This window comes from Labrus bergylta, chromosome 14 (assembly GCF_963930695.1).
Source record: "Labrus bergylta chromosome 14, fLabBer1.1, whole genome shotgun sequence".
Classification (NCBI taxonomy): Eukaryota; Metazoa; Chordata; class Actinopteri; order Labriformes; family Labridae; genus Labrus; species Labrus bergylta.
The window spans coordinates 9,935,301-9,953,855 of record NC_089208.1 but is presented as its reverse complement, the minus strand read 5'-3'; the positions used below and the strand labels follow the sequence as shown (position 1 = coordinate 9,953,855).

Sequence of the window (18,555 nt, the reverse complement as noted above, 5' to 3'; positions counted from 1 at the left end):
AAATCAGTCCCCAAACTCATATTTTTGGAAACTGGTAAGAAGAAACATCATATGACCTCAATGGAAGTGTCTTTAGCATTTCGTCATAAGTCTCCCTGGTGTTTTCCCAAGGCTGAAATGTGTTTAAATATAGTAATAATAATAATAATAATAATAATAATAATAATAGTAATAATAATAATAATAATAATAATAGGCTTAGACTAATATTTAGTGGTATAGCAGTTTGAGTCTGGTGGGTTCAGAGCAGCAACAAATCCAGAGGAACCTATCCAGACAAGGGAGCTCAGAAGCGCCCAGGAAAATATATATGGTTAGTAACTTAAGTGATAAATACAGATTTAGAGTTAGTGACATGCAGTAATATGAAATGAATGCATACATATAGAGAGGTCTATGTTGAGAAGAAAATAGTTTGTCATCAAATGTTGGTTCATTGTCTGATAGTTTGAATATCTTGTTAAATGTTTGAATGGTTTTAAGGTATCACTGTTGGTGCATTGTGGGTCTTCTCCAATTGAGATTTTATAGCTGGAGTAGAGTTACTTTTTATTTTTCTTAAAGTGGTTTTGCAAGTTCTTAATGAGATACTGGTACATCACCAGAATTGACTGTCCGTGTTGTATTTGCTGAAGTTAAAACTCACATTTATTTTATTTATCATATCAGTCAGTTATCTTTGTTTTTGTGTTTTGCTCAATGGGGAAGTCTTTTTTCTAAATGTCTGAATAACATTTTCTAGTTGTTCCATAATCCCTCTCAGTTTCATTCTTGTATAATAAGCATAGATTTATTGTATGTTGTGTTTTTACCACTTCCCAGTGTAATATATGTGAGCTGTTCAGATAATCCTCTGTCCATGATGGATACAAGGAGAGAGTTCTCCATAAGAACCTGTCAAAATCTGGATCTCTGAGGAGTGAGGCATTGAAGCACCATCTGGAAAGCTGTTTGTAAAATTGCTTACGGTGGAGAACTGAAGAGAGAGGGGCATGGCCACTTTTTTATAATTGAATGGATTGATGTATCAGTTAAGTCTTAATACAGAGTTACTAGAATTGACTGATAAGAACGCTGCTGAAGAACAAGTGATGTGGCACTAAAAATAGGAATATTCAGGCGTTGTAAGATATGGATACCCCAACTGTTGCCAAGTCTTAAACCCTCAATACATTGTTTATGGCATATTGCCATTCCCTGCATGCTGCTGTTGTTGTTGTTCATTGTTTGATTAGTAAACGTGTTGGAATCTCTGATGAAGATCTTTTTTTTTTTTAAGATTTGTTTTTGGGAATTTTTGTGCCTTTAATGGAGAGATATGAAAGTAGATAGAGTTGCAAATCAGGGAGAGAGCGTAGGGAATGACATGCGGGAAAGGAGCCACAGGTGGTATTCAAACCTGGGCCGCCTTCTTGGAGGACTACAGCCTCCATACATGGAGCACACGCACTAACCACTGCGCCACTAGCACCCTGGCGATCATCTTTTAATCTCTGTAATTGCATAAGGAAATGAAAATCTGGTTAAATACTATGGAATCTATTGCTAATTGGAAGTTATAGGATCTGCTATCTGGACGGATGATAGCTTTAATTTGAACAATGATTGATCTTTTTATTTTTTTTTAGGGATGAGCCATGTCATGATGAATGTTTGCCTCAAGAAATGTACATCTGTGTTGACATGCAAGCTGGTGTAGAGTTTGTATTAGTTTGTAATTGTGTGAGAGATTCAGAAGAACTTTGATCAGAGTATGCTGTCGGTGGTTATCATACGTAAGCGATAGCAACTGACAGAATACCAACAACAACAACAAACACAAAAAAAAAAACACCCATGAACAAGCTTAATGCAAGAGAACAGAGATAACACACTTTGAGGGTTTGCTGTTCAAAAAGGAGACCAAGGGGATAAGGGTCTGTTTGCATGTGTTTGGGAAGGGACTGTGTCTCATGTTGTTAGAGTCACTGATGGGTAGGCGTGATGTAATGTGAGAGAAAAGCTGGGTGTTGAATTGGGGTCAGGCTAAAGCTGTCCTTTGGTGTGTAATTTGTCCACATTCAAATTTGCACATTTCTTGCCTAAATTGATTGTGTCATGATGAATACACCACTTTGCTGATTGGATTAATTATTGTGAGAACAAGTCGTTAATCTTATGTCTGTTATTAAAGGTTCATACATACATAGATATTTCTAAATTTTGTGATATAGATTTGGACAAATTAAGACTTGAATGAAGGTCTTTTATTCATTACTTAAGTGAGTCATGCAAATTTCATTATGATATGATAGATGGAATGCCTGATTTTGAGCTAATGAATCTCTTGAGTCAGTGACCGAACCTAGCCATTGAAGGATCGGTCAGAATGTCATGCCTTTTCACATCTAATGGGATGCACTTGGTTTTTCCAGTTAGGTTCTTGTGTTAAACACCAGTGTGACTGTGCAATCTAAATATGCCCTGACACTTACTCAGAGAGACATTGTTGTACCACACTTTGTCAGTTACCAGAGGCGTTGTAATAAAACTGTTGTTAAGTGACTCCTTACTTGTCCTTGATGATATTCTGTTCAGTGTTGAAAAACGTCTCCATATTTTAAAGCTTATGTTGGTGTTGTGATGCCTCCATGCACATGGATCCTGAAAGCACTCAATAGGGACTATAGGTCTTTTGAACCCATCATTTCAACCACTCTCAAGATACTGTCTATAAAGACATGCCGACTGATTTCGCCAACTTCTACTAAGAGGGTGAGAGACCTTTGCTCTTTTGGTCCATCCAAGTCACAAGCCCATCAGACTGGACAGAATTTATGTCATGTTGAGGTAGAACTCCTCCCTCAAAGCTAAAAACATGGTCCACTTAGACATTTCATGCTAACTTTCATGAGCAGGAAACATGAATCTTAAAGATGCTGCCATTCACACATCAGCTCTTTTCCTGACCTCAAACTCAAAAAGGGAAGCTCAGCTATTCTTAATGAAGCTGTACTGTTGTGCTCTGAGTTTTCATTTACATAAGACACTTGAAAAATCATATACATTTCTCTTCTGCTTTGCAAGATCTGAAAGGACAACAGTTCCAATTGTGAGAGGCATCGGGCCACATTTCAAGCTTTAACAACAAATTTCATATCTAGCTAATGTAACAGCAAAGGTAGCGAACATCCAAGCTAACATTTCTGTTAAACAGTGCAAGTCAATAGAATAAAAAAGTGCAGCTTAATGGTAATGTGTGTTCACTGTAATTATAGCTAGGCATTGGTTAAATGCTAGCATTAGCTGTTCTGAATATGTTGTCAAGAAAAATATGTATTCAACATAAGAACAACTAACTGACGGCTGCATGAATTCAGCCAATTCCTAGCTTACATTTTCTTTAGTTTGCTAGCACGCTTAGAAGAAAGTTGAGTCTTGCCCATCATGTAACACTCAAATGGATATGTTAGCCAGGTGGGGAATGAAAGTCATTGCGTTAACTGTTGTCCAAAGCTAGCGAACGGTTTTGTGTAGCTCAAACATTTTGTTTCAGCTTTAAATATGGCCTTATCCCTCCAAATTTTCACTCCTTATTGTGTTTTCAGTTGCTGATCAATCAATCAATCAATCAATCAATCAATCAATCAAGTTGTAGTACAATGTTTACAGTTTGTCATTTTCATGAAATGCAAAAACCAAACAACAGTACAACTGAGTGCAATGTCAGAAGAAAATAGCTGTGTGTGAATATGCTGGATAGCGTGATTTGAAAAAGTGCACTATTCACTTTGTGTTCTGTTAGGGTGTAAGATGGACTGCCAAAGGTGCTGTGTGATGGCCTTTTGACAGGCCTATGCAGAGGAAGCCCTTTCTCTATTGTATATTTTGAGTGTTTCAAGGTCTCAAATTTGAACTCTAGCTCTGATGGCCTATGAGTGGTGAGCTGCTCTCCATTAGTCTGCCCACTGCCCCCACTTTCCAGTGCCCATTGTTCTCATTCATGCACATCCTTACAGTCAGCCTGTGCTAAGCACCATTAGTAAATCTAGCAGGAGCAAGAGGCCATGTGCAATGCACATATCCGAGAACATACACTGTATTCTCAAGAGACCTAGGGATGTTAGGGCCAGTGTTTATATATGTACAGATGAGCTTTGAAGCCTTTAAATCCCTTTAAGAGGGTGTGTGTACATTGTGATTGCAAATATTGTGGCAGCTTCTACAGAAAGGAAAGTAACATTTACATCCTGATAGGCACATCCGGAATACATGGCAAACACTGCACTTGAACACAACAAAGGTGAGAAATGATGGCAGCACAAGTGATATGAACAGTCAGCCGCCTCTCTTCCTCTTGAAATGCAATTCAGCTTGAAAAGTGTTATTCCCAGTGTACAATCTAATACATTTGGTTATCTTGAGCGTATCGTCACATTTATCTTTGTCAGGATGCAATGATTCATTTGATATGATTCTATATTTGGAATCCATTCATTTTATGAGAAAAAATCAGGAAACCTGAAAAAAAAAACCTGAAAAAAAAAAAAAAAAAGATTAAGTATGAAGAGCAATTTCTGTGTCACCATTTTATACTCAATGTCATTTTTTTGCCAGTGCTTTCTGAGATAATGTGTGAAAAGTAAGCATGCAATTATTGAAAACACAGAAATCGTTATATAACAAAGCAATACAGTGACAGGGACTGAATACTTGGCCATAATGCTCACTGGCAACTATGACAGAGGATGATGTACCAAATGAGTGTAGATTAACAGGCGTATACAAGAGAGATGATTGCCTTTATCTACTTCCAGAAAATTTAACACCAACAATTTTGTTGGCCCATGCATTTTCAGCAGTCCCAGGGTGCCTATAGCATGAGTTTGATTTTTGAAGTAAATCTAATATTGTTACTGTTACACTGCACTGAAAAGCAATTTTAAAGGCCCGGGTGCTCAATATCCTGCACCGGCCTTTTCCCAAACTTAAGAATGCCACGGCCCACTTTGAAATCTAAAAATAACCGGAGGCCCACCCAGACATCTAATCCCATATCTTTGATCAGCAGCTGATACTAGAAGAAAGTATTTCTCAATATGTTTTGATTTAATGAATGTGAAAACTCTTTGCAAAAGGCAATGCAGTGGAGATAATTGATCAGACTAGAGTTAATATTATGTAAAGCAACAAAATAAGTGCAAGTTGTTCAATCTAAAACCAAAACACAAAAACTTAATGATGTATTTGTTATTGACCTCTCACAGCCAGATGTGGCTGTAGGTATGACATTTTCTGTCAGTTTTTATAGCCACCAGTGTTGTCCTAACTAAAATATCTCGACGATTATTGGATTTCAGTTGAGCTATTATTACTAGTATGCTTTTACTGTATTTATAGGACAGCAGAAGAAAGAGGGGAAATGAAGAAAGATAGGGAAGACATTCATTAAGAGCCCCAAACTGTGGCGGATGGGTCAAGGACTGTGGTCTTGTCGGCCTCTCTGACTTCCCCTTAACTGAGAGTTAGGGGAAGGCAGAGGGGCCCAACTGTGGCAGATGCGTCAAGGACTGTAGCCTTTGTACAGGGGTGTGTGTGCTGTACTGATAAGCTAAAAACAGCAAGGCACCCTTTAACCTTTTGTTTTCTGCAATCACATGGTCAAGACTTTTTTTGGTCGATTACCTTTGCTTGGTAAGCATTGACGGAAAACAGAATCTTTAACAGCCAGTACTGCATTGAGTATGTTATAAATATTCCAAGCCTAAATATTGAAAGAATGTCACTGTATGTTTTACATCTATCTAACCTATTATTACAATTTGCTGCGTAGCAAGTGATAATTACTAACACCACACAAATAAACTCTTACTGACATAAACTCTCCGCTGTCACAAGGACAGCTACAGGAAATCTTTCTTAACGAAGGCCATAACTCTGCACAACAGCTCACCTCTTGCGAGCAGAGAACTGTCATCATGATAATATCTGTCTCTCCATTTGGCTGTCTACTCGCCATTATATTGTATAGTTTCTGCTTTTAATATGTCTACACTCGTGCACTTTAACTTATGTCAATACTGTCCATTTACAACTCTGTTTTTGCACATTTACATTTAGTCTTCCATATTTAATCTTCCTATTTAAGACTAGTAATGCTTAGTTAAATCCTGGTTGTATATATTCACAATTTTTAGTTTTGATATTGTTAGTGCTTATTTACTTTGTATTTAATATTATATTATGTTTAGATTTGCTAACATTGTGTTTTTTACTCATATTGTGTGTTGGATAACCTGCTGCTGTAACGCCACAATTTCCCAGTTTGGGATCAATAAAGTAATTCTATTCTATTCTATTCTATATATTAATAATATAATATTTAATATTAATAATAAAAAGAAACAAATAAATAATTTTTATATGTGTTGCAGACCTTTTTATAAAACTTATCTCAGGCTAATCACTTTGACTCCATCAGGACTGCTTTTAATCAAAAGCCAAAATTCGACCTGAACTTTCATATCTGCCTCTTAAGTTTTTTATTACAATGTTCATGTCGGCCTAACATAGCCATTGGCGTAGCTAAAGACTCTTTGCTCTTCATCTCTCATTTAACACAGCCTCCTCTCATTATCTTCCTGGATTTCGGAAAGTGAGCAGGGATGTAGTTACCCAAAGTCTTGTCGGCCTCTCTGACTTAACCTTGACTGATACATCTTGTAGAGTTAGGGAAATATATGCACAACATGACATTTTAATGCTAACAGAGGACATGATGTTTCTTGTCATTTCTATACCCCGAGTGAATTGAAAGGAGGGCCGCCTTGAAATCCCTTAAGCGCAGAATTTGAAGGCAGCGATGAGTAAAAGGCAGAGTGGCACATAGTGCTGTGCTCTCTCCGCTTACGTGGGAGAGGAAGTAGTAATACATTAACTATATAGAGACTCGAGAATTGGATATTATTTGTGTAAAATGCTTGAAATTGGTTAATCACTCATGATACATTTCTGTGGTTCACATATTATTAGATCCTATGGTATCTGTACAACAATGATTAAGTCAATTAAGTTCACAGCTTATGCGCTAATGATCAAATGCAGTAGAAATAGACAGAGCGTGAACATCCAAACATGGAAAGAGTTTCCTTTTCTTTGAATTCCTTCAACCATAGCTCATTGTCCATCTGAACAATTTCGACTTTAAGAGAAGTCACACAGACATCTCAAATTAACATTACAAGACAGCTCCTTTTAAGCAGTGCACTAAATGTGGAGCAACGGGCAGCTCATCAATGCTTTAAATGTTTGGTTTTCAAGCTAAGTGCATGACGGGGGTCTGTATTGTTTTCTAGCTGAAGTGGGTAACACAGGTCCTGGGACTCTCCTACTTGAAGCCCTGGAATGCTTCCTGCTTCCCTGACTTAAAAATGAGCCGCTGGTCCCCACATGACAGGAATACTAGTTATTTTTAATGAGGCTGGGTCCTAGAGTGAGACACATTATACACAATGTAGCTCCAAGGCTACAAAAGCGCTTATAAAAATGCAACAACGGCACCGTTGTTTAACACACAAAAGCGATTCATAATCATGGAAAAAAACAAAGAGAAAACACTGACAGCATTCGTGTTTTTTTCCCTGAAGTGATTTTATTACAAAGTTCATGAGGACTTACAGTATTACAAGAGAATTTGTCAACATGCGAAAAACAGAACAAAGCTGAAACACAGGAGTTTAACAAACTGGTAAGATAAGACAATCCACTGTTCACGATAAACATAAAAACTGATTAAGTCCTCAGGAGGTGGGAGCCGGTGAATGACTACAGTGCAGGCATAGAACGGCCACATTCACACTGACTCAGCAAAGGTCAATCCAACCAAGGCAAGATGTGCACATCTCAAGAAAAAAACATGTTACAATTTTTATATGCCATCGGCTTTTCTCAGAACTTTTAGAAAGCTTCACTTGTATGTACATAAAACTGTACAAAAACATGGCATCACAAGCATTTTATCCTATATAAATATACCAACAATTAGGATAACAACTAGATTCTCTCTTGCAAAGACGTATTTTCAAGGCAATTGTCTTTGTTTCTAGATGAACTGTGAAAAAGATGAAAATGTTCAGTTTAATTTCCATTTGTTTGGGTGGACGGCCTTTTTGAATATGAACCAGCACTGACATTTCAGAAAGGAGAAAAGAAAAAGGAAAGGAGTAAACAGTTTCTACCAATTATCTTTGGAATTCATGCTAAAATCATCGCCTGCTTTGACAGGGTTGTGGAGATCTATGTACAACTACACCACCAAAAGATTTCTTTATTTTTTCACACAACCAGTTTGCTAAGAGTCTTCAATCTGTAAGTAAAAAAAAAAAAATCCTCTTGCCAATTTCAGTACAGTTATTTGTCCATCTGTCCACAGAAATGATCACCATACAATACACACTACAGAGAGGCAAAAGATACTCAAGTGAATTCAACATTAAATCAATGTTAAGTACAAATTAAACATTATTCAACATACTTTTGAGTGTGTTTAGGTGCTTCATGATGTCCTCAGACTTTGATCAAGGAGAACAGCTCTGTGTTCGAGAGAGAGAGACGTTAACACAGTTCATTCAGCATGAGTTCAAAAGAAAGGTCAAACCTGGTGATATATTGTTCCAGGGGTGAGTAGCAGGAGGTCATTATCGGCTGGAGTCCAACTCATTAAGAGAGGTGGGGGGGGGGGGGGAAATAGGCCCAGGCTTGCGTTTGAAAAGACTTCTGTTGTTCAGTTCAGTTTGATTCATGTGTTGGTGACAAATCTTAAGATACATTCCAGATTAACTCAAACAATGAGGGCATTTAGGCTGGAATCAAGTCAGAGATAACTCTTGATGCAAAACAGTTGTGAATGTGAATCCAGTCAAAAGCATTTCCAATAGATTAAGTCTTGATTGAGGCTTTGTGACACTGGGTTTTATCAGTCATTGCTATCTTTCTTACTTGTCATTAATTCCAGGTCAGTGATCTTACCCGCTGCTTTGAGTTGGTGAAGCGGCTATCCACAGCTCAGCGAGGGCTGCTTGTTGGATGGGGAGCCGTGGGGGTTTAATCACAGTGTATCATGGCTGTTGTCTGAATTTTTATTCCACTCGCTAAATGGCTTTGAAAACGCCATAATGTGCTTTCTCCCCCTCAAGGCAGGATAATCGCCCACCTTATTTAATCACGGCCGTGTCCAGTAATTTCCATATGTTTTCAGTTTAATTATTCTAGACGCACTTTCCAATGGCAGCATGATGAGGTAAGTGCTGATAAAAATACCCCTTTTAGCTGATTGTAGCTCTGCAGGGTAGATTTGCATTATCTGGTGGGTGCCTTGTCCTGGGGGTGTGCTCACACATGCCCTCACTCAGGACTCATTACTCACCCTAATTAGGAAATGTCCATTCTGGGCTCTTCCACCCTTACTCAGAGACACAATCTCACGCTGGTAATACTCTGCAGAGGTGAAAGGTATCTACAAATCTAATCAAATCAATGTTGAAATCAAAGACAGCGGCTAGCGCTAACATGTTGTAAGGCAGGCTACTGTTGTCATCATTAACATCCAATTACTGACTAATACGGAGTGTCCTTCAGACATATCCTTCAGATTCACTTGGAGAAATCTTTGTAAAGATGAATGAAGCCCACGGGCATGCCCTATTTTTCTACCTCTGCTCAATAGCCAGAGGAGGGAAAATGCCTGATAATTTATTAAGCATGTTGTCCTCAATACAAGGGAAATCATAATGAACTGGAGTTGCAGTAAATGGAGCCTGTCTCCTTCTATCTGAACCTGTGTCTATGATGAACAGACATTCATTCAAAAGAGTTTTGAAAGGATTTTATCAAATGTTCCTTCAAACTAGAGTTGACCGTCGAACTGTTTATGCACTCGTTTCACTGACAGCGCCCTGTTTTCACCTGTGCAGACGTATTTCTCGAGTGAGAACTGGAAAAACAGAGACATTCCTCTTAATGTAGATCTTTCAGGTAGTTAAAAAGATTATCATATAAGCTCATATTAGTACTAAGTCTATACACTGGCTCTACACGTTCAAGTGCCATTTCATGTGATTGGTTTTGATGCATTCATTAGATCTATGAGAGTTCCTTATGGCTCATAAGAAAGAAGGGACTCTGAGCTTGAGGGGGGAAAAAAGGATTGTGAGCCTGTCTGATTGTCATGATAGAGAAGAGCGTTTTCAGACTGATACACTGGTATGGTTTCATCAGCACGAGTGAGTCAAGGTTTTATATGAAAAGCCAATCAGGACTCTGCGTTTGGTCGTTGTGACTCCGGGGTACTGTGGCCAAGTCAACCGTTTTCATGATGAACGATAGGTCACAGTGCTGAGAGTCGGTGGAACATAATGTCAGTTTAAATGTTGCCACACAGCTTTTCTCCACCAGTAGCAGATCTCTACAGGGAGCAGAGGTAAAGGCCATTCTGCTATGATTATGGGTCGAAGGTATGTGTGTGTTTGTGTGTGTGTGTGTGTGTGTGTGTGTGTTTGTGATTGTATGGAGCGGATAAATGCCTACCACAATATCAAGCTCCATGTCTGGAGATGGTTTCAATCAAGTCTAAACAGCAGCAGCAAAGAAAAGCTTAAATATGCTAACAATTCTGAGGCAAATTTTTCTCTTTTTTCAGCTTATGCCAGACAAAAATATATGTAGAACACACCATTCAAATGTATTTACAGCACTGTACATTAAGAGAGACCATTTTTCAATTGGATCATTATGCCTTCTGATGGGGCCTGACTGGCTGACTAGTAAATTATATATTTAATCATGGCACAAGAGCACTGATCACAACTTTCAAATTCAAGAGATCACTTCACAAAATGGGACTTGGCTAACTACAACGATAATTAGTTACTGCTAAAGTAGCAATTACCAACTGCATTTCCTTTTGATCCGTTTGAATTGTACCCATCAAGACTTACTATAAATAAATGAGCAAGTGCATCAATTGACTTTGTAGAATTATTAATAAATATGCTAATAAATTAATAATTTAAGAAGGAAATGACTAAAAACAAGTGTTCATGCCAGTGATTGAATGAGTCACAGCCTGTTGTTACCTACAAAATGGCCATTGGCTTTAGCATGTGGACAGCCTGTTCCTCCTTCTGGAGTGGGTGTATCTTTATCTTCATTTGTGCACCAATTGAATGACGATATTCCTCACAGGTAGATTTCTCTTTTTGGAGTGTGGGTGGTAGGTGAGGTGGGTGGGAACTCAGAGGCCACACTCAAGGGCATCTCCTCTAATGGGCAGTCCTGACTGGCGTCATGACCGCTGTTAGAATAGGCACTGCGAGAGGGCGGTAAGCGCGAGCGGTGCTGCTCCTCGCCGACCAGCCTGGCACTCCCATTGGCCAGGCGTCCCAAGCTCCCTCTCTCCTGGTAAGGCACGAAGGTGGAGAGTTTCGGGGGATTCCTGGTCTTGCGTACGGGGGAGGGATGCCCGGGCATCCAGCAGGCGTCTGAGTGGCCCAATTCGCTGCACTCGTTGGTACAGTTTCCGGTCATCGCCACATCAGGGAGGGAGCGAATATCTGTCAACAGAAAGAGAGAGAGAAATCAGCACCATGATGGAGAGCTTTTATACACATGAACATCAAAACAGTTTCCAAAAAAGAAAAGTCGTAAAAAGGCATTTGTGAACAGAAATGGTGTCATCTAAAACACCCCATGAAACCCACCCCCTCCATGATGTCTTTGCAGCTGTTGCTAAGCAGGCAGCAGCAGTTGCTATGTAGCTGTTGCTATGCACTGTGTAATGAGTGCTTGTGTGTGTGTGTGTGTGTGTGTGTGTGTGTGTAGTCCACTAGCTGATGTGATACATTCAGGAGAAAGCATGCTGTCATCTAGTTTCTGACAGCAGTTTGTTGGGTATTTTAGTAAAAAATTCACCTCATTGTTAAAAGAGAATAATATGTTTCTAATACTTTGATTTGTTTGCTGCCAATAAAGTCCAGATGTTGAAATACAAAAAAAAAAAAACACAGCAAGATCAGACACCGCACTATGCACACGCGTGCTGTAAACATACATTGTTTGGTTTCTAATGGAATGGCTGGATCCCCTCAGGCTAAACTACTGTTGAATGAGCTATTGATTGACAGTGCTGAAATGAGTTCTCTGCCCTTGATTATCATCCATTTTCTATTCAACTGTTCCTAATTAAATAAATGGGCCCATGACCCAGTGACCTCATTTTAATGTACAAGCTGTGAAAGCTCCAAAATAAGTTTTTGCCTCAGCCGTCACTCCGGAGGAACGCACCGCTTTATGAAAGTAAATCAGCACTCAAGATCTCATGTATTTGTTTACCCGAAATGTGCAGCTGGCAGCCAATAGACTTGTTAAGCAGCCCACCTGCTGACAAGCTAAACATACAGCCCAGACTTAATGGAAATACCACTCAATTTATCTTTGTTATCCCTTCTGACTCAGACTAGCGCGGCCAAATCAATGTCTGTGAAGAGAGGAGCCGACGACGAAGATCTGTGGGTCTGTGATGCAAACTTTTTTGATTGCTGTAAGTGCATTACTGTAATGCCACGGCGCTGTCCACACCATGAAAGAGCACGTCCATCACGGACGCACTTGTCTTGTTTTCGTGGCTTAAACAGGACAGTGTGTGGAAGGGAGTGAATGTATTCGCGGGGAAAAAAAAAGAATTGAGCACAGTGTGCTGCACACTAAACGGGCAGAAAGATGTTGCATGCGTATGATGCAACCACAAGAGATGACGTATTAAGAGGCAGTGGTGAGAGTTCAAAGCTGATAGAGAAAATGCCAGCTTGACAGTAAGCCTATGAGACATGGCATCAGTATTGTACTCATGACTAGTGGTGAGATAATTATCCTGCAAAATGTCAGACCTCTGAGGCTGGAAAAAAAACTGCATCTGGCCCACCGAAGACTTCGATCAATCAGATGGCAACTGGAGACGGCTTGTATGGTTGCATGGCAAGATTTTAAGCTGCTTTTATTTTTAGATATAGTTGGATTTTGCATAATTATGTCTAAAATATGCATTGCTTATGGCTAATCCATGTACAAGTGTCCCATTGTGAATTAAAGAATGCATAGCTTGCTCTATTGTTGCTGTTAATCTCATTGTCCAATAATCCTAAATTGCTAGGTGTTTAGACCATTTAATACATTCACTTCACAATTGAGCAATGTTCTGCCTTGTTCATGCTTAATTATATCATTAGGGGTAAGTGGAGAGTTCCTATCTTTGTTTACAAGGCCGATGTCAATGGTTCTTTTTTCAAATGAATGAACTGCACTTCATGCCTGATTAGAAAAGAAGAAACTGAAGTTTTGAGCTCGGAGAAAAAAAAACGACAGGCAACCAAAGGCAAGAGTGCAGCGCCTCGTGCATGATGATTGGAGTTTCATTTTCTCAGCTCAGCTAAGAGCGTTGTCTGTATGCATCACTGCAGCGAAATGGACTCTCGCAACCAAAAAGATGTTCATGGGAAGAGAGTTGGGGAGAGAGAGAGAGAGGGGTTTGAGGAGTACGCTTCCGAGCACAAGCACAGTCGTGTAGGCATCTACTCCAAAAGGATTTCACACTTGATTAAAACCTCTCCACAGCTTCCAGGAGGTTTATGCCACACCAAGCGGCTTCGTCTCAAAGTCAGCGTAACTGCACAACTAGAAATCTGTGTACAGCGAGAGAAAAAAGGTACATTCACGACTGTTATCTAAAACACTTCACATGCCACAATTGGTTTCTTTCTTTATGAATTATGAGGGCGCATGTGCAATGGGACTTCATGCACAGAGAGAGAAAGAAATGTCCATTTCTTTGCCCATTTGATGCATAATTTCTCTTTGAACCCTCACAAAAGAAGGCATAGAAGACAAAAAGGGGTGAGCTCTGATTGCCACATCCTCGCTGACTGCCCGGGGTTGGTAATAGACTTCAGGTCGACCGTGTTTTTAGAAAATTATCTTTTGGATTTGACTTGCGTGTTGAAATGCCGTCTGAAAGAAAGCACAAAATGTAGAATGATACCATGCAGGAATTAAAGCACACTCTGATCCGCGCTCATCATTATCATCAAGGGCCAGAAAATGAGCAATGACAGCGAGATACACATTAGCTTGGCAAAGCTTTGCTATTTTCTTCCTACAGTGCCAAAGCACGTATCACGCGTCATCGAGAGGGAGAACATGGATGCTCCTAATGCCAGATTTTTTTTAGTAGGCCATTATTTTGTCTGTTAGAGTTTCATGTACATTTTATACAGTTATATTTAGCTTTGACATAAATCACCTCAGAACGGGTAATTTAACTAACCAGAAGTCTATATTCAACTGTAGCCTGTCGTGCTGGAGTAGTCATTTTCTGCATGTTGTCATTAGTGTTTCGTAGAGCACATAACGTCCAGTCACACGTCTGCTCCGAAAAGTTTCCCCAACATGTAATAATTATAACTTGATTATCATGTAGTTATGACAGCCTGTTATAATACAGGTGTATCATTTGCAAAAGCAGACAATTTCACATTTGCTTCGCTGACCTTTCTGTCATACGCAATTCTATCTCTCACGCAAAAAAAAAAAGAAAAAAAATCAATACTGATAATTATACTTTTGTGTCTGCCTTTTGCTGTGGCTATTAGCCATCTGTAGCTGTAGTACCCACTCACAGCGTGGCAGAACACCGTCTGCTCTTCACATCAAAACACACTCCCACACCAGGCTGAAAGCGATCATTGTTTTTAATATTTGGTGGACGGGATGAAGCAAATGAGACAACATGGAATGAGGTGAGAGAGCAGCCAAAGGCACTGCGGGAGACTTTTCTTACCCAGTCGGGCCTGTTGTTTTTTCTGGGTTTTTTTTTTTTCTCTCCTGCACCTCCACCTGAAATAAATCTGCCCTGAGTCTGGAACAAACCCTTTAGAGTTTATAGTCTTGTATGTCATGGAAGGAGAGCCAAGGTGGACAATGCTGAACAGACGGGCAAACCTCAGCACTGTTATGGAACAGGCTGACTGGATTTAGGGGGCTTGTGATTTGGTTTTGAAGAGCAATGACTCAATGACATTACTTTCCCTCTCTGCACAGCACAGTTCTTTGCCTCTTGGAGACTTGGAGATAGATTGCACCTGTATCCCTCCATCTTTTATATTGGGTCACTACCATCTGCCTGCTTAAAGCAATATAGGAGAAAAAAAAAAAAAGGAAAACCGTAATTTCCACCTTCTGCCACCTTCAGCACCTCATCAACGACTCAGAGTCAACCTCCTCCTAAAATCACCTCCACTGCAGCTGCATACTATAGCATGCCACAGTGCAGTTACAGAGTGGGGTACTCACTGAGCTTAACCCTCCCCCCCCCCTGGCTGACAGATACATGTGAGGGGTGGGTTTGCATGCTGCTTGCATCAGGGTGCCAGTGGGAGGTGTTGAGTGTCTGAGGCAGGCTTCCTCATCGTCTGATCCCCTGCCCACGGGCATGGGGGAAGCTGCCTCTTCCTGAGATTTCACACCGCTCCTCTCTGTTTGATTGCAAATGCTGCCTCTCCCCACCGGCTGCTTTTGCAGCGTGTGTGCCACACCGCTGTGATCGATGGCGAACAAATATGAGAGACCCACAGCTCATAGAGGGATGTCGGGGTAGAAAAACAGCTACTATCGTTGGGGAGTGTGTGAGGGATATTAATGGTATATTTGTGGTCCCTGCAAACAGTTTATGTGGTAAATGACTACAAAGTTCCAGGAAACAAACAGGGGAAGGGAAGAAATATCCAACATCCGATGCTGATATTAGTGTCTGGTGCAGTCTATCAGTATAATAACTGGGTGTAAATGCATTCTGTGCTTGTCATACTCGGTGAAGAAAAACAACAAGAAAACAGGGTTTTGTATTTCTTTAGCTATGACATGTCAGGTCTTGTTATTCAAGTGCCGGGAACAGTTTCTCACAGTAAGCAGAAGCTACCAAAACAGTCTTTTTTTTTTTTTTTTTGTCCTCCAGAGGGGAGCGTTTTTTTTTTTTTTTTTTTTTTTCCAAGACAGGAAAACTTGCTACAAGCACACAAACATAGTGTTGACATGCACTTTTCTTGCCTTTCTCATTGTGACGGAATAACAAAAGAACAATGGCAGAGTTTGTAACCCGAGACTACATTGTCTCATTTACGAGCACAATTAGAATGTGTAGGCTTGAAGGCTCTGTCACCTTACTTCCACAGAAAGTGACTCGAGACAAAGCTGCCGTTAACTGTTTCGTTTCATTTTTAAGGTGTTGTTATGTAAATCGTTTATTATGCATTCATTCTAAAGCATCTTTTTTTTTTTTTTTGTGTGGCAGAGTTCATTGTCAGAGCAACACTTGCCTCCTTAGTTGTTGGAAAACTTTATTTCTAAAGCAGCCATTCCAAAGCTTGAGATTGCCATGGCCCATTTAAAAAAACCTAAAAATATGATTAGGCACACTGAAACCCTTGATCAAACAACACTTGAGACTAAAATGAGCAATTTACAAACTTTTTCCAAAAACAGAAAAAGTCAAAATGAAAGTGGAGTTCACTTCAGCTCTAAAAACAACCTATCAACGCACGTACACACAACAAAAAAAGTGCCAAAAATGTATTAATAAGCTGAAAAATACAAAATTCTAATTAATATTACAAATAACTTTTTTTTTGTATTCACAGCTCAGACCTTGTAAATCGCTGTCATAACGCAGGTTATAAATACACATCTGATGCATGTTTTATGTTTTTTCTTCCTGAGACTTCCCGAGACTACATAAACACCTGAATTCATCACTTTCAAACGCCCCTAAGATAACTATGTTAGTTAAGACTCGGTCAAATTGTCCACAGACGACGAATCAAAGCTAAACACTGCACAGGCAGTTTTGAGGGTAACGTTTCAGAGTCTGCTTCACGGCTTAAAAAAGTTCTGAATGCTCAGCTTCCTGAGCAGGTGAGCCGCTCTCTCTCTCTCTCTCTCTCTCTCTCTCTCTCTCTCTCTCTCTGACAAAGGGCTGATGAGTGGACGCATCGGCCGGAGGCACGTCAGGAAAAAGAAGCGGTTGTAGATGGTTCAGTGGGTGATGCTACACCTCCTGTCAGCTCTCCCACCATCCACCATTTTGTCTCCGAGTTCCTTTATTTGAAGACTGCCTTTTTGTATCACCGCGTTTGACAAAGCCTTAGCACCTGCTGACAGATCACGCTATGCACCAGCTCCTCCAATTGAGAAGTTGATACGCGGTGTGAAATGTCAACCAGCACTAAGGCTTTGTCAAACTGTGACACACACGATGCATCTGCAGATAAAACAGATTCAAAAACATTGGTGGAGGGCTGAGAGGAGACCGTTTTTTTAAGTGATGGCATAGTTGCTTTATTTTGTAATATAATTGCTTCTCTGTTGGTGCACAGAAAGTGTTTGCTTGGGAGGAGAACAGCTTCATGCCTCTGCCCACAACAATACGTTAGACTTGCCGGCCAATTACAGACTGGAAATTGCATTATGAACCTTGGCATCAGAATATTGATCTGCAGAGAATGCCAAAGCGAAAGAACAATTCAAAATATTCATCATGAGCAGAAGAGATTCAGGGTTGTGATTGTTACATATACATACATAAATCCACTTTCAAAGCTTGTCCACCGAGTTTGTCCAAATAATACCATGTTTTTTTCTAACTGTCAATGAATGGGACTGCCTGGTTATATCAAATAAACACAACTGAGAAGCATATAAATACCTTTGCATTTAGCTTTTGCACAACCATCAGGACAGTAGTTTTGACCACAGTCCTACTGTAACAAAGGATGCCTACATCTTTTATACCAGCAGTCAGATTAAACAGCAGAGCTCTATACGCTGTCTTCTATCTCATATTCATGCAGAGAGGGATTCAGGGACTCAGACTAGAATGTGCATATCGAGGTTGAAAAGCATTAGTTAGACATCACATAGAGTCTAAATATAGACATTTGCATAATGTTCTCTAAGGCAAGTGTAGGTATTTTATTGATGCTGTGCATTGAAATGTTTATGGTGGGCTGTGCTGGAGTGGGATGCACAGTATAGGGGGTGTTTTGCTAAAACACAGGGACATGCTGATTAGCATAAAGGAGCCTACTTCAAATCATGAGCTCAATATGATCAGAGTTCAATAAAACCTTTGAACTTTGTATCTAAATGACTCAGGGTATTACCTATAGGTATTTTAATTATTGTGTTATTATTATTATTACTAAATGTCTGTGTAACTGAACTTAAACTTTATGTAATTCAATAAAGAAACGTTTTTAAAATGTCTCACAAATAAAAGCAATCAACATAATACTTTATTCTGATTTTTTTGAACAACAAAAAGCATATAAAACTCATTGTTTTAAACATTTCTAAATGTAGAACTACTTTTGTTTTTTTTAAACTTGAATTTTCATTTAACTTTGCTCATTATCTTCTTTTTTAGAGATGCTTATTTCTATGGGCACAATGCAATGCTTAGATTTTTTCATTTTG

At 39.6% G+C, this 18,555-nt stretch overlaps 1 protein-coding gene across 1 annotated transcript in view; it reads right to left on the bottom strand.

The window, feature by feature from the left end:
- Positions 1-7,604: 7,604 nt before the first annotated feature.
- Positions 7,605-18,555, bottom strand: part of pcdh1a (protocadherin 1a) — a 99,783-nt gene continuing 88,832 nt past the window's right edge. The window contains exon 5 of the mRNA XM_020630253.2: positions 7,605-11,588. Within this exon, the coding sequence (XP_020485909.1) occupies positions 11,215-11,588 (374 nt within the window). The 3' untranslated portion in view covers positions 7,605-11,214. The remainder of the gene's footprint in view (positions 11,589-18,555) is intronic.